This window comes from Copadichromis virginalis, linkage group LG8, assembly GCF_057382275.1.
Source record: "Copadichromis virginalis isolate Kocher_CV1m ecotype Utaka linkage group LG8, C_Virginalis_male_GT1.1, whole genome shotgun sequence".
Classification (NCBI taxonomy): domain Eukaryota; kingdom Metazoa; phylum Chordata; class Actinopteri; order Cichliformes; family Cichlidae; genus Copadichromis; species Copadichromis virginalis.
In genome coordinates, this window is record NC_140625.1 from 485,671 (window position 1) to 506,338 (window position 20,668).

General features: G+C 40.7%; 1 protein-coding gene across 1 annotated transcript; it reads left to right on the forward strand.

Moving 5' to 3' along the window:
- Positions 1-134: 134 nt before the first annotated feature.
- On the forward strand, positions 135-19,897 carry LOC146702456 (uncharacterized). Its single transcript, XM_085467289.1, has 28 exons — positions 135-272; positions 2,255-3,054; positions 5,616-5,677; positions 5,976-6,014; positions 6,123-6,467; positions 6,678-6,904; positions 7,146-7,321; positions 7,529-7,573; positions 10,157-10,232; positions 10,365-10,466; positions 10,568-10,602; positions 11,337-11,489; positions 11,662-11,790; positions 11,999-12,037; positions 12,578-12,703; positions 13,219-13,345; positions 13,955-14,125; positions 14,210-14,244; positions 14,479-14,643; positions 14,752-14,886; positions 16,435-16,473; positions 16,555-16,695; positions 17,295-17,374; positions 17,499-17,522; positions 17,753-18,006; positions 19,014-19,130; positions 19,205-19,326; positions 19,419-19,897. Exons 2-28 carry the CDS (start codon positions 2,536-2,538, stop codon positions 19,491-19,493), a joined length of 3,558 nt encoding a protein of 1,185 aa, XP_085323415.1. The 5' UTR covers positions 135-272; positions 2,255-2,535; the 3' UTR covers positions 19,494-19,897.
- The last annotated feature ends 771 nt before the right edge of the window (positions 19,898-20,668 follow it).

The following is a 20,668-nucleotide window of genomic DNA, read 5'->3' on the forward strand; positions in this document are numbered from 1 at the left end:
TTATAAATGCAATACACTACAAAACAAGTGGAATAAAAGCAAAACATTAATAATATGCTTTAGTGGAATTACTACAGTATCTTGAAATTTGCCGTTTCCGTTCGTGCTTTTATTTTGAAGGCAGCCCATTGAAACGGAAATCGTTGCGCTGGGTCACCTGGCTACCGTTTAGCGTTTACTTTCCGTTAGCAAAGTTGTAGATTGCAAGAAGTTTTTTGCGAGTATACATTTGAGCACACCAGAACAAAGGGATTACACACATATAAAGCACGGTATGTACACCGAGTTGTTGTAAAGAAAACAAAAACAGGCTTGTAGGCTTGTGAAATGGGACGGTCTAGCCTCCCTCGCGCTGCCCAGGTTGCCTATCAACCGTTATACTAAAAGCGGGAAACGTTTCATACAGCTTTGTTTGACAGAAACGGAGTAGAACATATTTTGTTCATTTGTTTCTACATGAGCTTTGTGTGATGTGATAAGTATCTGAGGCTGAGACCACACGACTGTAAAACATGATTGTTGGGCTTCATTTTTGTACTGAACAGTCATTTTAAGATTAGCTAGTAAATAACAATTAGCTCATGTTGTTCATGAGACTAAAGTCATCTTACTTTGGTAATGTAAATATAATATGGCCAATATGATAGTTATTATCTTAATCATTATTAGTTATCACAGCAGTGAGTTCGAACTCTGTGTCAAATACTGAGCTTCAGTAAAGATTCTATGGCGTTATTTTAGTGCCACTATGCTCAAATTCTTTTTACTTGCGCTCAGAATAGTGGCACAAAAATAACGCCATAAGATTCAAGTTACAATTATTTATATTTCCTATCTCCTTAAATCTTCACTCAAAGACAAGTATGTTTGACAGTGTGTATATAGATGTATCATATAGAAAAGACAAATATTGTTCGTTTAATATGCTGGCATTACTAAATTTGGCTCAATGCTTACATATATGTGTAAAAAGAAAATGTGCGAGCTGTGGTAACTGTGTCTGATAGAATGAAGAGTAGACTGATACATGAAATATTCCTTTATTGGGTGAGAAAATCAGACCATGTCATAACTGCTTTAAGTCATACAGAATAGATATCAGAGCCTTAAACAGGCTGACTTCTGCTAAATGGGTCAAACTGGGCAGAAAGTCTACAATCACATAACATCCTTATAGAATATGATGTAACACTATAGATCAACTTAGCTCAGAATATATAAAGCATATAAACAATTACAGCAATATGATGCAACAAACACAGCAGTGCTACTGATCCAAAATACTCAAAGCTTCATAGAACTGAAACAAACATTTATTTTAGCTCCATTCTGCTGCTGATACATACTTTAGGTTTCTGAACATTGAACTTGTTGCTGCCTTTCATAGTTTGTAACTTGAAGGCCCTGAGTACTTTCTCTCACACTGAAAACACTGGGATGATAACATTATTTGAACATTACCTAATAAGACTGATTCAGCACAGACAGTTATGTTAAACTTTCCTAGCAGTCCTTCACAAACAGGGAACAGTCTGTCTATTCTCTCCATCTGTCAGCTGCTGCTGGCTCTTCCTCCTCCTCTTCCTCACACACTGCTGAGTTTGTCCTGGTGGATCATCAGGGCTGCAAAGCCTCACAGATGATGTGCAGCAGTGGGTCCCTCAGTCTGTCCTCACTCTGGACACTTGCAGTTGTCACACATGGAAATGAAATGTGTGATAAGCTGCAGGATTCAGACACAAGTGTAACTTATAAACACACGTTCATACTTTTATTCCACAATCAGAGAGAAAGAAACAGAGAGAGAGTGCAGGACAGACAGACAGGTGACAGTCTCAGGTGTACACACTGCTACACAACAGCACCAGAGAAGGAGGATTTAGTGTTTGTGTTATTACGAGTGCTACACAAGAAGAGTTCCCAGATGGTACAGTGGACACATGTGTGACTGCTGTGATTAAAGCATCTTTCTTTCAGCTTAACGAGTGAACCGTCAGCTCGTTCAAACACACGTTAAAGTCCGTTTGGCTCGACACCACCGAACAGAGGCAGCAATATAACATAGCTAACATTAACAGTGCAGTGAATCCTGCTTGTTGCGATCATGTTTAGGGGGTAGGAGGATGTGTTCATGACTTATGGCAGTTTGCACCAGTCCAGGTCCATCTGTGTGGATTTCATCTTTCCAAGATTCTGAGGCCCAGTACAACTCATTAACCTGTTTTCTTTGTTTTCTTTATTTTTAACTTTCCAGCTTTCCATTGCCATCGAAGCGTTACACCCCTTCTCCTGCACCAGGGTACAAACAGAGCCCCCTACATGGTAGGCTCCCAGGGAGCTCTTTACTGATCGGACAGCAAGCTGCATGCTTGCGGCTGGCTCAGCTGAAAGCCCGCCTTGCGTTGACACAGATAAATAACGCCATTGCTATTGGTGGCCGAACCAATACACGCGCCCCATTTATATCTACAACACCCCCCTTTCCTGACAGCTGCAGCCATCAGTCTACTAAACCTTCTGAAGGTTGCTAACACCATGTCCCATCCCTTATATAACCCCTATGCCTCTGGGAAACAAAGTTCAGCCCAGGGGCGCTATGGACAGTCGAGTATGCAGGCAGAGAGAGACTCTCATAAGACACCTCCTCATCTTGGGCCTGGGTCCAGCTTTAGCTCTTCTGGAGTTTCATCTGCGTCTCCTGCAAAATCTGGAGGAACAATCCCATCACTGCTAACTATGCCAATGAGCTGCAGGCCAGAAGGGAGTAAGACTTCAATGGAAGAGGACATAAAGAAGTCCAAACCTGTGGGCTCTGCAGAGTCTACTTCAGAAACAGCTGTGAACATCCTTATGCAATTTGGACTTGAAAAAGAGGACCTGGAACATCCAATCTCATACTCTGAAGATCAGATCACTCCTGACAACCTGCCTTTTACCTTACAAGTGACAGAGGATATCCCAGTGCTGGCCCAGATGCAAGACTACACTGCCACTTCACCTAGGGTCTTTCCGCATACCTGCTCTCTATGTAACAAGGAATGTAATCAGATGAAGGTAAGTCGAAGATTGTTCGATGTTTTTGCTTTCAGTCAGTTTTTATTTATTTGAAACGCAATGTTTTTTGTTTTGTTTTGGGATTGTTTTTAATTATTTGACTTTGAATGCCATTATAGGATTTTGGTTTTGAAAAAGCTTCATGGATGCTACTTTAAAGTTTATTTGGTTTGTTTTATTCACTATTACTGCATAATGATGACTGTAGGAAGACTACCAACTTGGACTGCAAACATTTGGACACATTTTCCCATATTTCTGCAATTCAGTATTCTGTAACAGAACTTTTGAAGGATTACAGTCCAGACTAAACTTAACTATATGTCTACCAGATGTTGTAATTTAAAAAACTACTTCAAAGAGACCTTCAGAAACTTCAGTGGTCTGTACTTGCAATTGATAGATTTAATGTCTTTTGACTTGATGTAAACCCATGCGAAGACATTCAAGGCATTTGCTAACAATGGAGCCAAGGCCTCAGATGACGTGATGAGGAAGAATCTGCAAGCATGAAGAACCTGTGCATCAGAAAATGTTGGAAGAGGGCTGTTTTTTCATTTGTCTCTGTCCTTGGGCTACTGTTCCACAGTGCTCATTCAGCTTTGCTTTTCCTGGAACTGTTGCTGAATGTAAAAGTTCCCCTTTTTGTCTTTTGTCACTAGAGTGAACAATAGTGTGTTTGGTCCTTTATTTTATATCAGTAGGCACCTTGTTTTTGTGTTATACTAATTTTCTTTGCTCATACTTTAAGTTAGTGTTTCGGTGTCACAAGACTTTTACTACCACAAACATAAGCACCCTGGGCGCAGCGCCCAGTCATGAGCTACACAAGCACCAGCTTTAATTTGACTGATTGTTGAATCTCTCTTTATGGATGTGCCTTCCTTTGCTGCACCAAATTTCACATTTGGGCTCCTCGTCAAAGAAACAGCGCCTTCCTCTTCTGGCCTATTTCAACATCATCTTCCTGTCGCTACTCTAACTGTGATCAACATAGGTGGTGCATTTTGTCCTAATCCAAACTTGGCCTCTCCTGAGACGACCTTCTTGGAACCTTGGGAAATTTTGATGCCATAAGAAGAGCCTGAGTAGGGCTGGGTATCGTCACTGATTTCTAGAATCGATTCAATTCCGATTCACAAGGTCCCGAATCGATTCGATCCACGATTCGATTTAATTCGATTCGATTTAAATCTGGGAAATTTTGACAGTCAGAAATATTATAATTCAGATCAGTACATTTACATATTTTTGTATCAATCAAAAGGAAGCTGACACACGCAAGACTTTATCACAGGTGTAAGCGTCACAGCAGATGCTTTTGTGTCAAAGTAGCTGAAGATAAAACACAGAAAAACATGAAGGTGATTTTCCTGGCCTGGGATTTTATAAAAATATTCTGCAGTACATCAAAAATGAAAGAAAACCATTAATCAACATATGAACATCACCTCTGACGTTACAGCGGTTTTATTAGAGACACGGTTAAGCGTTTTACATTTTGAATAATTTTAAAAAGTTTAAATTTGTTCAGTATTGAACAGCAGAAATGAGGTTTTCTTTTCGGAAGAATGTAAAAGGGAAAAAAACAGCGGCCGACAGCCTGTAAACAGCGGTAGACTTGTGCGTAACAAGCAAGCGAATAATGAAGAAAGGGAAACTGTTCTTGAAGTACAGAGAGAGGGAGAGAGAGCTGTGCATCGCGGTGGAAGCAAAACAGTAAAAGTCAGAGTGAATTCATGATGATGTTTATGTGAAGCGTTTGGATCTTCTTTTGCTGCTGGTTCGGTCAATATTGTTTGGAGAGAGATCAAACTAACAGCTTTAGAATCGGCTCATAAAGGGCGTGAACACACAGCGCGGACCCGCCGACAGATCAGAATCAGCGAGCTGTCGGCTTTCAGCCCCGACCGTGAGAAAGGCGACATCTCACTGATTCTGATCCGCGGGTCGCGCTGTGTGTTTAAGTCTATGTGCAGAAGCCGTGTTCCTGCTCTCATTTACTGTCTTAACTGTTTGGTGGTTCTTGAAATTTTGTGAGATGTCACCTGAGATTCTGGCATTTTGGGCAAAATAAATTTATATTAAAAAATCGATTCAGGATTTTAATGAATCGATTTTACGTTATCCAAGCCAGAATCGATTTTAATCGATGAATCGATTATAAAAACCCACCCCTAAGCCTGAGAGTCCAGAATCCAGAGCCTAAGATGACCCTTTTGTTTTGGTTGTTTGTAGTCAGATGTTTGACTTGTGTTTTCCATATATACTAAATAATTTCATCTTTAAAATTGTATCCCAGGAGAGGTATAATGTGTCATGCTTATTTGTTCCTGTTTTGTTTTTGGCCCATGAAGGTTTCTAAGTGCAATCCAGGCTCCTGGCTAATGTTATAATGCTTCTCCGTTCAGTGAAGGACTAACTGTTAATATTTTAAGATTTTTTTTAAGGCCACTGCAAAGTTTAGTGACCTTTTTATCAGCAAGTGATGTCAATGACAAACATTGCTCCTGATAATAATGAATCTGGTCTAAATGTTTGTTTTTTGTTGTGACCACTAGGATTGGGTCTCCCACCAGAATACCAGCCTTCACATCGAGAACTGCAAACTTCTGCGAAAGCAGTCAGTCTTTCTTCTCTGTACTTCGTGATTATGAACCGATATCTTTGGGGCAGCGCAACCATGGTTGTGCCGAAATGATGTCGGGGTTGTAATGCTAGGATAGCTTCCTAAGAACTGTTCATTTGTATTTTTTCATTTTTCTTTGTCATATTTGTTGCGTTCCTGTAAAGCACCTTAATGATTTATTGTTAAAAGGCTGAATACATTTCTAAGTTTTTGAATTAATGAACAATAATATATTTTTAAGGACATTCTACCTGGCAACATCTGACAAAAATGTACCTGTGTTTTTCCACAGATACCCAGAGTGGAACGGTGAAATAGCATCACCGCGAGGGTAAATATCTTCATTTGAAGTCATTTGGCGAATAAAAAAACATGCCAGCATTGGAGCCTTTCATTTTCTTTCATTTAACTGTGCTTTTCTTTTTAATGCACTTGTTAGTGCGTCAGGTGCCAAGCCCTCTCCCGCAACGTCTGCTGAGACTTCCCAGAAGAAAACCAGACATGAGAGTCGTTCCCGTTCCTGCAGCCCCCGCAGTCATCGTGACTCGGAGCAAAGCAGCGACAGGCGAAGAAGGCTTTCCCGCTCTCGCAGACCCCGCACTCATCGTGACTCGGAGCGTAGCAGGGACAGGCGAAGCAGCCATTCCCGCTCCGGCAGCCCACGTCGCCACCGTGACTTGCAGAATAGGAGGAACAGTCATTCCTGTTCTCAATCACGCAGCCGCCGAAGGGAGAGACACAGAAGCCAATCACGATCTCTGTACAGGTCCAGACGCAATCGCAGGTCTGTCCAACAAACATTTTGAGAACTAGGATCAATCAAGAAGATTTAGCTCTCCAGTGGATTGTTAAAGGGTGAAATATAACATATATATAAAAATATCAACTTGAAAAAACTTAATTGGTGGACAGCATTTACCTTTTGTATCCATGCTGGGTGTGTGCTTTGAGATGTTTCTGAGTTATTAAGTTCTTTGATCCATACTTTTTTCAGGTCCCGGTCTCATTCTGACTCCTCGTGGTATGACCGTCCTTCCTCTTCACGATATCGATCACGCTCAAGGTGCCGCGAGAGACGATCCTCACTGAGAAGAAGAGATGAGAAACGTTCATCACCGAGGAAAAGCTGGGAGAGGCGATCGTCGACTGAGAGGTCATCTCCGAGGCGAAAGAAGTCAAGCAGCTCAAAGATCTTGGCAAAGAAACTGCTGGAAACATCAGGTTTGAAAATTGCTTCATGTTTTATTTTTTTGTATGTACTCATTAGTTTTTCTAAGATCAAAGTTCTCCTCCCCCCTCACAACCTTAACTTTACTAATGTAAAGGATAAATAAAGACCAGTGCCACCAGAAATGTCAGCATAGTTTTTTCTACTATTATAAAACTTTCAGAAACGGTAGATGATTTTCGAGACTTGGCACCCACCAAAGTGTGAATCTCTTTTGCACCTGTGGTCTTTTAGCTCTCCAGTCCTTATCAAACCAGTCTGACCTGGAGACTGTCGTCAAAACTTTGGCTCCTGCCCTGCTGGCTGAGCTAGTCAAGATGAAGTCGTCCCCATCAACATCATCATCATCGTCCTCACGTTCTGCATCTCCAGAAACAACTAAAGGGACGCCTAGCACAGAGAAGACAGAGGTGACTTCATATTATGCCTTTTTTCATGAATGCACAGTTTTGGACAATTTATAATGTGATCAGTGACAGATGACGTGATTGTTGATGCCACACAACCAAGATTAAATCTTTCAACACAGATTTATACAAGCAGATAGTTTGAGTCAAGTTGTCATGATGAAATCTGCATTTGGTTTGTTCATAATTTTCTTCCCTGTGTTTCCACAGGCTGGCAAATCTTCCCCTCCGACCATGGTGAGGCTACAAGGGACTGTAAGTAGTCTCTGTCACAGTGATGTGATTTCTGCTATGGAGAAAACATTTTGAAAAACTAAGTCAGTTGTTTTGTTTAGGTCAAAATTACAGGTATGTACACTGAAATTTGTTCACTGTTCAGGGGCGGATCTAGAGAAATTTTCTTAGGGTGGCAAAGAAATCAAATAGGGTGGCAAAATCGAAGCCTTCTTATTTTTCAAACACATATGCAGGTGGTTACATATGGTTAGAATAATTCAAATGCAGTAAGTATACACGTTTTTCATATAAATATAGTCTAGAACTTAATTATTGTCTGTAGCCCACATAATTACACACTTTAGTTACATAAAACATGTGAGTTTCTGTATAGCCTGTATAATAAATAAATATGTAGCCCAACAAGTATAAAATCCAGACACACTGTTAGAAAACAGTCACATTGTTACAGCTTAAATGACACAAAATGTCAGAAATCTGCACTGTCATGAACAACAATTTAAACCTAATTTTTCATGATTTGTTGGATGAACCCACTGAGGTCTGAAATACAATCGGCCATTTTTGACTCCTTTTGAGTTTACGTTTGTATTTCACCCTCAGATTGTTTCATTTTATTTTGTTCCCCTTGCCTTGTTTGGTGTCATTCTTTTCAGCTCAACTGAATTTAGTTGTTTTTTTCACTGACATACTGCATTAGTATTACTGATCTGAAACCACACAAAGAACGTAAAATCCTAGTAGTATGTTTTTACTGTAAAAAAAAAACACCACAGTATATTTTTATAACTTGAAATGCAAATATAAATTGTACATTTTGTAAACATATACAACTATTTATCTAAAAATGCAGCCGATACACCTGCCGTTTTTTGTTTTTTTTTCATTTTGTATAAGAATTTAAAAATATTACTACAACTAAAATGAGAGAACAATTAGGTGTCGCACTAAGATGCCCCACAAACTATGTGTGCCAGTAAAAAAAAAGTTTGTCCACCAAAAGACAGAACAGCACAGGGACAAACCTGCAGGCCTGATAACAGCAGCTGTATCACTCCGCTGGTTTTCTACTTAGTGACAGTGTTTACATTGCAAATGTGCCTTTGTGACATTCATTAGTGCCCTCACTGACACACAAAACAAAACGACTACACAACAGAACTACACAAGACAACACACTAAGTAAACACTCCACACTAAACGTCACAAATCTCCCACATCTAAAAACTCTCTCTCTCACTTGCTTGCTCTGTCTCGCTGCCGTTACCGTCACTCCTAAAACGTTTCCCTCTTCCTAAACAATCAAATCCCACGCGTTGACTGTTTTTTTAATTGGTCGACATGGTACATTTAGGAAGGTGGTGGCTTTTTTTCTTTCTTTACTGTTTTCGTGCTGTCCTTACAAAACGCTTAAAACACACACACACAAAAACGTGACGACAGTATTTAGAACAAAGCGTGGCTTATATATATTATCATAACTCTGGATTTACTGGCCTGTAATTAAAATTTAAAAACTTTGAAGTCCGAATTTTCAATGTGGGCTGAAATAGAAACTCAGCGTGGCTGCAGCTTGTTGCTGTGTCAGCTTACATCAGTCACGTGATTTGGAGGTGCAGCGTGTCCGTGGACCACAGAGGGTTAATAACACTCACCTTCCTTCCATTTCCAGAGTGTAACATCCACCCACCTGTGTAAAAAGCGAAATTCCCATGGTGTTGTTCAGAATGTGCTCTGGCACAATCATAAGCATCGCTTGCTACTGAAAACAAGAAAAAAGCCGGTCCTGCTATGGGCTGAACCATTTGTTAATGGTGGAGGGGGGAACACTATGCAATATTTTCAGTTTTAGCATTTATATTCACTGTTGACTGTAACTACGTTCAAACTGTTAATGCTGTCTTATTTTAATAAACAACACTGTCATATGCAAAACTGGGGTGGCACTTGGGGTGGCAAGGGATCATTTTAGGGTGGCACTTGCCACCCCATACCACCCTTCTAGATCCGCCCCTGTCACTGTTATAGATGGATGAGTTCATTGACCTACTTGTGAATCGAGAGAAAGTTCCTCTCCTGTTTGTCTCCTGGTTTGCTTCTGCAATCTAAGATAGATATTTATGCACCGTAGCTACAATTCTCTATAAATATACTGTCCGTTCACGGTTGTAGTCCTGCATTCATTATGCGGTTTAAAGTCAGTTGGTTATCCTTACATTTCTTCTACAGTCTCGCACCCCTCAAATTCATAGTTACTTTGGATTATACTGAGCTTTTATATAGTCATCCCCATGTCAGGAAGCTTCCGCTCAAGTCTAATGCTATGAAAGCATACACACTGTACTTTTATTTTGCTGTGTTGCATTATGCATTTTTTAAATCTATATATACACATTGCACTGAAAACATCCTTGGAATCGCACTGGTTGCTTGCAAGTTGCCACAGTTGCTTGTGGTTTGCATGGAAGACTCCAACTTGTCTGTAAATACTTGTAAGCTCATGACAAGTGCTCATGTATGATTCTTAGTGTGAATGTAGTAACTTAACAGTTTTGGTAGTAATACAAACTAATGTATGTTCGTTGTGTGTGTGTTTGTAAGGAAGCTGCAGTGGCACCTAAAAATACAGCCAAGGCTACGGAGGCTGTTGAACCAATTAAAGGTGCTGCAGTTGACGGTGAGCCAAAAGTCTTGGCTTCCAAAGCAGAAACGGCCTCAACCACGCAGATTTGTATTTAGATCAGCTGGGTAATTTGCATCCTATCTAAACTACCACTATTGAACTTAACTACATTTCCTTTATTCCAAGACTCTGTGACTGCAGAGAAGATCTCAAAGGATCAGCCGGTCGCTGTTACCCACCCAACATTTTGGGAGCGGATACAAGAGCAACTGCGTCCAGAAAGAATCCGTAAGAAATCCCCAAAGATCTGTATGAAAGATTTCTCAATGTGAAGATATTTTCTATTTCATAATTATTTTTTGGTTTTTCTTTTGCTCTGCACTTCACAGGTTGTCTCAAGACAGTCAAACTTCCCAATTCAAAGGTAACATTAAAAAAACACTTCAATTATACCTGTAAGAAAAACATGCTTTATCAAAGTGGTTAAGTTTTGATCTGAAATAGTTCAGTTTGTTTTACAAGTTTGTAGTTATATCTCATTGTCAGGTGACGCTCAAGTAGGTGTAAATGTAGAAAAATGTTAAAAATTCACTAGGGATGTCGCAATACCAGAGATTTTGTAGTCAGTATAGACACCAATAGAATTGCACCATTCTTGGTTACCAATTTAGTATTGTAATAAAACAATTATCTCATGTACTAACACATACTAAAACTCCTTTATTGAAAAGCTAGTTTAACATGTTCAAATTATATGCACAGTCATCCAGGACATGGTGGTTTTGAGTGCTTAAAAAGGTTTTTCCTTCCCAAGTTTGACATGTGCAATAGTGCTGTTTACACATTGCCTTTTGGGAATCAGTTATCACTGTTTATGGATCCACCTTAAATGAAAAGTACTTTCATAGCTGACTCTTACTGCCTTTTTTGTCAGTGAGTCAAGGTAGAGCTGCACTACGTGAAACAAAGAAAGAAAAAAAGAAGTAAAGGAAAATTAGCATCAGAAACATTTTGTAATAGGTACCTGATTGTGTTCATAGTTGTAGACAGTGCTCAAAGTGAGGTTTATAAGTTAATGTTTGCATTTTTCAGATTTCTGTCTGGAATTTCTTCCATTGCAATTGTGAACTGATCCTGAAATTCTTTTCGTTTGCACAGCTTGTTTCGCTTGATTACAAGGTGCTGTTAATAAGCAACCTGCCAGAGTATCACGATGGCTGTTACGCAGAGGAGGACATCGCCGGTCTGCTCACTCGACACCGATTTGAGTATTACGACGACACGATCTACGTTATACCACAGGCACGCATGGTAAGCACCAGTTTGCATTGGGCTGGGTTATGACCTTCATTTTAATGGCGCTCTAAATCTCTTTTCTAAGACGACCTAACTAACATTTAGTTAGTTAATACATATTTTGTGAGTGCCTGTCTTCATGGTTATTCAGTAAAAATCAGTGTTTGGTTGTTTGTTTTTCCTTCAGGCTTTTGCCCTCATGCCGACAGCAGTGGCAGCTAAAAACATCGTGCTAGCATCAGAAAATCACGATTTTATTCTCAGTGGTTCTAAACTTCGACTGCAGGTTGAGAAGGGCAACATTTTAATGACGCCGGTAAGCACTGTGTGTAGATAATGCAATCTACTGTTGTGACAGATGTTATTACAATTATTTGAAAATATTTGTTTCTGCTTGTTTATTTAAAGTGTGATTATAAATGTAAAAAATATTTCTTTTTGTAGAAAAAAATACCTTTAAGCTGAAATAAATCGAACCGAATCCGAAGTGATGTAATGATTTTGAACTGTTTTTTTTCTTTCAGCTTGAGTTTTATAAGTCTCTGATGAAACGGCTATGCTATGTAAGTAACGCACATATCTCAGAAACAAAGACTGCACTCGAATACCTTTAGATTTATTGGTCAGAGTATAAAGTCATAACTGGAAGCACTCACATCCAAGTCAAAACACCTTGAAAAATGGGGACATACCCGTTTTTTCAGATATTCACACAGGGCTAGGAAAGGTTTGGAGAACTCTTTTCCTGGAATAAATTAAATCCTCATTTAAAAATGCATTTTGTATTTTTTTTAAACATTTGTTTAACGATTTGAAACTTGTGCAAAAAATTAGGAAATTGGGAACGAGCCAAATGCGTTTTCCACGGCACTGTGTGTACATTAGTTTAAATACTTTTTCAACCAGTGTTATCAAAAACAGCGAGAGCTGCAATTATAAATTGTTTGGAAAATGAAGATAGCTGCCAGGGTGCATACCTGCTGTGTGAATATAAGTGCAAACTTATGGCCTTGATCTTGGAGCTGTAGTATAAGAATGTTTGGAATGTCATACTGTTTGTGGGGTTGTTGTTTTTTCACGTTAACCCGGTTTTCTCGAAGCAGCAAGTGACTGACAATGGAGCACGATTAATCTACATCAGGAACATCTCGCCAGGCGAGTCCCGGCATCTCAGAGAAGCTTTGAAAAAAATGGATTGTGTAAGAAACTACCTGCCTCTTCTCAACAAGGTATAAACACACTCATAAATGCCAACAAGTGCATGTGTTAGAAGTCTGTGAAAGGCTGTGTGAGATATGTGCTTGTGTAAGTGTAATCTTAACCATACAGAAAAATTGACAGATTAACCGCTTGCACACCAAACTAAAGGACGTGCACCAACCTTCATAAATCCATCCTTCAAAAGAGATAATGTGTCTAGATTTGGATGCTACTTATCTTGAGGAAAGCACAACTGCAAAACTATAGCGATAGTAAAGAGAGACTGCCGATAAGCTGCTCGCTGAGCAATTCTTCATATGCTCATGCGCACTAGTATTTATCACATTACAGCATTAGTGCAGGGGTCATGTTGAGCATGGCTCCAGTGCATCATTGAGCCAGGATTTCTGACTCTTGAATCCAGTGAACTCCACAATAAAGCTGTACTTAGTTCACTCTTTCCACGTGTGCTTAGCACTTGTTTTCTAACATTTACAATGTGAAGGTAAAATGTTCAGAATACATTTTCTTTCTTGTGTTTCAGGTGTTTATCGAATTTCAGTCTCTTCGTGATGCTGATCGCCTTGGCGTTTGGTACAGCCTTCTAAAACGGCCCACCGGCCACAAATTGTCAAGGCTGAAAATACCACAGTGTGGATGTACCTCACTGCGTAAGTGTTTTTTAAATGGGATTTTAAACAAATATGAATTAAACGGAAACAAAAAGATGGGTTAAGTTAATGGAAGGTCAGACCTTTCTTTCGCTTTCTGTTTGTGAAACACTCATGAATAGATTTTTCAGGTCTCCCCTGGGCTGTGGATAAAGTGCAGACAAAACTGCTGATTTATTGTTGTTCACAATCAATCATTGTGACACATTCCCTCAACTTTTATCCACTAACACTGTGATTCTGGTTCCCACAAATCCTTTGATGCTCATTTGCCTTATTATCTCTCTGACCTCTTTTCTGGCCCCTCCAGAAATCTTTGCTCCATCAGTGGTCAATTTCCTTCTGCTTGTCTCTGCCCCAGACACATGAGCCAGAGCCATTACTTAAACTGCACTTTTTCAGTCTGGCATTTGATCTAACCCACTAATCGTTGTTTTTCTGATGTCTATGATACCTTGGGTATCTGTAAAGGTGCTTAAAGTTCAAATAAAAGTCAAAACATTGATATTACTGGATCATTGTAAACATTAAAAACCTGTTTTGCACCACTCGTTTTTCCTTTTCTTTCCCCCACAAAACTTTTAACAAAACTTATTTTTGCTTGTGCAGCACCAAGATTGCCAGACAAAGCTTTGCCAGACAGCGAGGTTGCTGTTGATGGTGCAACTGTCCCAACAGAAGATATTACCATCCCACAACGCAGCACTTCACCATATTGGATCACAATGACAACTAGTCCCTTTGTGTTCCCCACTGTCTCTCCTTGGTTCACAATCCCAGGTGAGAGAAACAGCTGGAAACTAAAATTAACCTCCAGATATAAAGTGTTGACTGTTACTAACTGTGTCTGTTTTACACTTCTAGAGTATTTAACTGTCAGTGAACCTGATGACATTGAGGTGAGTGCATCTTATAAACCCAGGTTTCATGTGTTAAACAGGAATCCTTGAGTAAATACCAAGAGGTGTCCATTTTTCCAAATACTCACCTCAAAAACCACATTTCTTTTTTTCTGCTAAAGTTGGTTTCATTTTGTCTTCTCTATGTGCTCAGTAATAATAATATATTTTTTAAAAAGTACCGCAAAGTTTCTCTTCGAATAAACTTTGGTTCTTGAACCTTGTGTCTTGCAGAAAGCCCAATCTCAAGGTTCTACGTTCTCCACCATCATGTTGACCGGTTTGCCAGAAGGAAACTACAGACAGGAGGATGTCACCAAGCTGGTGTGGCGTTACGTCCCTGATCAGACTGTTCAGACTCTGTACTACAAAATAATCGTTTTATCACTGCAGAGGAGGGTGAGGAGTAGACCCAGCAGGCTGATACAGAGAAATTTGCATTTGCAAATTGAATTCAATTTAATGATTGATATTGAATGTTTCCTCTGCATCATTTTTCCCCTCCAGGCCTTTGTGTTTTTTAACAGCTGGGATGCGTGCTGCGATTTCGCCAGGGATTACCTCAAAAATCCAGTTACTGTTGGAGAGTGGACGCTCAGAATCCACATTGTTTTACAAGACATGCTTCCTGGTACAAGTGAGGTATGAAAATGGAGCAATCGGGGGCTGTTAAATCGGGGGCATGCTCCTGTTTCACTCAAACTATTCAGATCCCAATCAAAACAGATTTCTCCTCTAAGGAGTGAGCACAGCATCATCCTTCTCTGGGCTAATATTACTAGAATGAGAATACTCAGAGTACTTTATTGATCCCTGGGGGAAATATATTGGTTACAGTACAAACAGTAACACAGACAGATACAAGAAGTAAGGAATAGCACAATATATACAATATATACATACATATAAGTCACTCATTGATAAATATCTGAATAAGAAATGGAAAAACTAAAAATATGCATGAATTTCAAATCAACTATTTATTGTTACTTCGTCTGTATTTGTTCCTTCCTTTTTGCAACAGCAGCACAAAAGCTGCATGAACTTTATCCACTTTTCTGTTCGTAGGCGACAACCCACGTCATTCCGCCACCACTTTAAATTTCCACAGAGCTCCTTGTGAAGTCAGCCCCGTGTAAACTTTAAAGACCCAGACATAGGTTCCAGAGTGTTTTACTGACTATTAAGTAATGCCCTTACTTATTTTGAAACTTCAGTCGCTGCTAACCTTCTAGCGTCAGCGTTTCCCCTCTCAAGTTTCCTTGTGGGCTAGCTATTCAGGAGCTTTCTGAGAGCTCTCTCCACAGCTACATGTTAAGAGGAATTGAGGTCTGACAACTGTTGCGGAAAGTCACTGAGTGTTAAGGATGGTGAGTTAGTGAACCCAGACGCGGACCTCTCGTTAAAGTTGAACAGTGTCTTTATTTACAGTGAAGCCAATCCACAGTTATCCATAGTGCAAGTCCCTTCAGTGCTCCTCTCCCCGTCTCTCCTCGTGTGTCCACACAACTCCCGTGCATCAGTGACGTCTCTCCTTCCGTCTCTCCGCCTCGTTCGCTTCCTGGCAAAAGGCAAAACAGCCACGATTAGCCTCCCTCCGCTATCAAACACTTGCTTTACCCTTGCTGAGCTCGAGTCACTACCAGGCTTGGTGCAATACTCCAGCGCTGTCTGTCACTCAGCCACACCATTAAATAGCTCTGCCAACGACGGTGGATGATTGGCAGCAGCTGGCGAGGAATCAGTCGCAGGTGGGACAGCAGCTCAGAGCGGCAGCACTTCCGGGTCGGAGATCTCCCATTGCTACGCGACCGCGTACCAATCGCAGCGGAGCAGGAGAGGAAGAAACAGAGCGAGAGAGAGGAGAACAAACACACACATACACACAGGGCGCCGGTCGGGGCACCGTCAGACCTGACACTGAGACTCAAATAGCATCAAATAGTTCCTGCAAAACCTTGTTATATGTTGTGTCGTTACTGTCCTGAAGTATGAATCCTTTGCCACAAAGATGCAAACCAGGATCGAGTCACTTCTCACTTACAGTGGAGTCCAATATTTATCTTATTAAATGTGCTCAATAGAAGATTAAAAACACTCTAACCAGGAGGAGAGTTATTCAATATTTATTGTACAAACAGAGGATCAGCGATTGATGTAATCCCCTTTCATCTTCTGCTCTTTTCACAGGAGAGCATGTATAGAAGCATGATGAAATGGAGCACCACTGTAAGGCAGCAGTCACATAAATCTGTCTTGTAAAAGCAGCAGGCTCGGGTCTCCCTGATCTTAACGCTGGTTGTTTTTCAGCATGTTCCAGAGTCGGAGTCTCTGGAGGACCGGCTGCTGAGTGTGGAGGTCTCCGAGGTGAATGTGGACCTTGTCATGATGATCATGGAAGTGGTGGCGTCCATCGCTGCTTTTGTCAGATTCTTGCCGCTTGCCAACAGGGTACGATTTCATAAACACGTGCAACTGTTTTATGTTTTACAGAAGGCTGCAAGGCTTGTCATGGTGTCTGCTGTTCTTTTCATATTGAGAAACATTTTAAATGAGTCTGAAGGAGACTTTGTGGTTTTTTAACACGAGTTGAGCAAGTTTAAATATTCCATGTACAGACAGTCCCTGCGGCAGGCAATCTGAATTACACATGCCTTTGCAAACACTGGTGAAGAAGGACTGCCTGAAATGCACCAAGTTCTCAACCAAGTAGTAATCTTATGACCTGTTCAGCCTTTTGTCCTGGCCCATCGAGCAGGGGAGATCCCTGCAGTTTGAGGCAGCGCTAAGTTATTCTTTTAGTGTTTCTTGCTCAGTGGTTTTATTGTTCAATCAAAACTTTGCAAAAGTATAGAAATATGTTTGCACTTATTTCCCATTTGCAAGTTTAAAACTCCAAGATTTTTTTTTCTTTGCCTTGTACTATCGTACAGGGCAGTAAAGAAACTCGCCAGGACAAATTCTTTATCGCCCTGTACAATACAAATCGTGCCTGTAGCACACCCATTGAGTACCACTGTGTTGCTCAAATATCCGTTCTGTTCTCTCAGATATGCATTGAGATGGCCGAACCTGGTGGATTAACACAGGTGATGGAGAGCAAAGTCACCAAGGACTATTTATCTGCTTGGTAAGTGTGTCCCACGATCAGAAGTGAGAAAAAGAGGAAATTTATTTTACACTGTGTTTCTTCATTTTCTTTAAAGTGTCTTCATGTCTGTCTGACCTTGTGCTTCTTTCTCTCCTCTTCATAGCAGTAAAGCTGGACGTATTGAGTCGTGAGTATCTTTCTTTTTCAGCTTTAGTGGCAGAGTCAAATATACCATACGCTCCTCAAGGTCGTCTGTAGTAAACAGTTCCCAAAGATGCAAAAAGAGCAGCATGTGATTTAGATATAAGCAACTCTAGATTAGGAATTTGAAATGGAATTTCTTATTTCACATGAACATTTTGTGACAACAAACCTCTTTTCGTGGTAACCTACTGGCATCTTTGCTTTCAAATTCAGTTTGAAGAGCCTGAAACAGCGTCTGCAAGACTCTGGTGACAACCTCAAAATGAAAACCAAGAAGACCGCAGAATCGACTGATGCAGTGACCAAAGGTGACTGCCAGGCGGAGAGCCAGAGGACCGAGGAGGAAGCAGGGACCCAGCCCGATGCTGCAGCCGCCCCTGCTGGACAGCAGCCAGAGCCCAAGTGTCCTGATGACGAGACACAGGAGGGAGAGGAGAATGATGGATGGAGCATGGCCGACATTAAAGGTACAAAGAGCTGCTTTAAATCAGCAAAATACACCGCTCTGACAGCCAAAACACAGTAAAGTGAATATAAAAAGACAAGTTGTGATATTTTGTGGCTCTGATCTCATATTTGTGCTCCTCACTGTGCTACAGACATTCAGCCTGGTGGTAGTAATATATTTTATATATGTGGTGTTTAAGAAATGCTCCGTTGGTGCGATGACTATGTCCCACACCATCACCAGCCTGAGATTTTGATACAAGGCAGGATGGATCCAAGATTTCTGACCCTACCATCCTAATGTCACAGCAGAAACTGAGATTCAACAGACCAGGCAGCGTTTTTATTTTACAGCGTTGCTGAGCCTGTGTGAATTGTACCCTCAGTTTTGCGTTCTTAGCTTAGAGAAGTCGAACCCAGTGTGGTCTTCTGCTGCTGTAGCTCATCTGCTTCAGTCTTGGATGTGCTGTGCGTTCAGAGATGCTCTTGTGCATTGTAATAAGTGGTTGTTTGGCTTGCTCTGGCCTTCCGGTCAGCGTGAAGCAGTTATTTCATTCTCCTCTAAACTCAAAAATGCATTTCCTCCAGGGAACTGCCACTCACTGGATATTTTCTGTTTCAGACGGTTTTATGTAAACCCTAGAGATGCTTCTGTGGGAAAATCCCAGCACATCAGCAGTTTTTGAAATGCTAAGCTCAGCAAACATGCCACGTTTAAGTGACTTAAATTATTTTTCTTCTTCATTCTGATGCTCAGTTTGAATTTCAGCAGGTCATCTGACCATGTCTACATACCTAAATCACTAAGTTGCTGCCATGTGATTGGCTGATTAGAGAGTCGCATTAATGAGCAGTCAAACAGGTGTACCTAATAAAGTGGCCGATGAACGTTTCAGCTTTTCAAGTAAATCGAAATCATTTGTTCAATTATTATTGAGTTATAATTGAATGTTTAAATATGTTATAAACCCAGTGGCTCCTGTAGCAGATTCGTTGATGATTAACGTGTCGCTCTTTTCATTTTCAGTTGTGGCTAAACGCAGGAGGGAGCTTGTCGGAGCTGAGGCAAAGCGATCTCGCTCTCAGTCTCCGTGTGTTGTAGCAGATTTCAGACTGCCTCAGTTCAACCCTAACAGCCCCATCGGTCAGACACACACACTCTAAATTCAAATGTGTTGTTAATACTTGTCTAATCTTCCTGTTTCTGCTTCTCTGCAGGTCAGGAGTTTGTGGTCCCTAAATCAGGATTTTTCTGTAACATCTGCTCTGTTTTCTGCCTGAATGAGAAGACCGCCAAGGAACTCCACTGCTGCAGCCAGAAACACTACGACAACCTGCAGGTACGCACGCACATACATATACACGATTCAGCACACAAAATCACACTGTTGGCCTAACGATGTTTGTTTTCTCACTTTTCCCTTTTTTTTAGAAATATTATGAGGAACGTCGACAAAGAGCTACAAAAGCTTTGTCTCAGACGTCTCCAGGCTCCGTTTCTGACTGATGGACCTGATCTACTGTATTTTTAACACATAACTGTGCAGAGTGTATATATATGTGTGTCCTGGATGACTGTGGATATGTTTGCGGTTTTGTGATTTGTTTCTTATTTCCTGTTTTACTTTGAAAGTTCATGTCTTATGTCAGTGTGTTCAGTTTTACCTCTCCCCTGTCTCGTTAGCCTGATTTCTCCCAGCTGTGTCTCCCTCCCTCCCGCCCATTCCCTAATTACTCCCCTGTGTATTTAAGCCCTGTGTTTTCCTGGGCTCCCTGTCGCGTCGTACCTTCAACCTGCTGTGTGTTTGTAATGTCCAGTCCTCCAGCACCTCGCTTTAGAGTCTTGTTTTCCTTTTGTAAGTTTTATTTTGTCAGTCATTCTTCCAGCAATAAAGCTGCGTTTTCAGTTTATTCCCGTCTCCAAGAGTCCTGCATTTTTGCGTCCACCGCTTCTGCTCGCCTGCCACACAGCCAACCATGACAATAGCAGAATCTAGTATAACATGGAAACACCTACCTGAAACACAGACTTTATGTATTTTAAGTACTTGAGTAAATGTTCCCACTACTATCTGCACTCACTTCTGAAGATATTTAGACTAGTGAGAGAACTCTGAGCTCCTCCGCTTCATGTGAGATTCACTTTCCACTGTTTCCTTTCTTTCTTTCTTTTTTTTTAAATCCCTTTCCATTGCATTAATGTCTTGAAATACCAGGAAACCAAGCATCTGCCTCTGGAGACTTTTGACTCAAAAGGCAATAAAAACCAAAACAAATGTAAAAAAAATGAATACAGGAAAAATTCCATTTTCACAAATGTCAAAACATTTTTTAATTAAAATTAATCTTTTTTTCCTATTAAAAAGTTGTAAAAATGAGTCCAAGGCCATGATGCCATAGCAGAGGATGTACTTCCTGAGGGAGCTGAAGAAATTCAACCTGCCAACACGGGCGATGATGCAATTCTACACTGCAATCATCGAGTCCATCCTCAACTCCATCACCGTGTGGTACGCTGGAGCCACTATCAGGGACAGTGGCGGTCCTAGCCTGTTTGGCGCCACGGGCGAACACTCTCTCTGCCCAATGGTGTGCTTGGTTATCCTTTCATGAGTTATTTACAAGTTTCTCTTTGTTCACAGCCATTGATATGTCGAAGAGGTTAACATGTTAGGAGCGGAT

Excerpts from the sequence above, each read along its gene's own strand:
- LOC146702456 (XM_085467289.1), top strand. The coding sequence starts at position 2,536 with ATGTCCCATCCCTTATATAACCCCTATGCCTCTGGGAAACAAAGTTCA. Across the intron at positions 14,644-14,751 it reads TTTTATCACTGCAGAGGAGG|GCCTTTGTGTTTTTTAACAG; the intron begins GTGAGGAGTAGA and ends TTTCCCCTCCAG. Across the intron at positions 17,523-17,752 it reads AAAGCTGGACGTATTGAGTC|TTTGAAGAGCCTGAAACAGC; the intron begins GTGAGTATCTTT and ends TTTCAAATTCAG.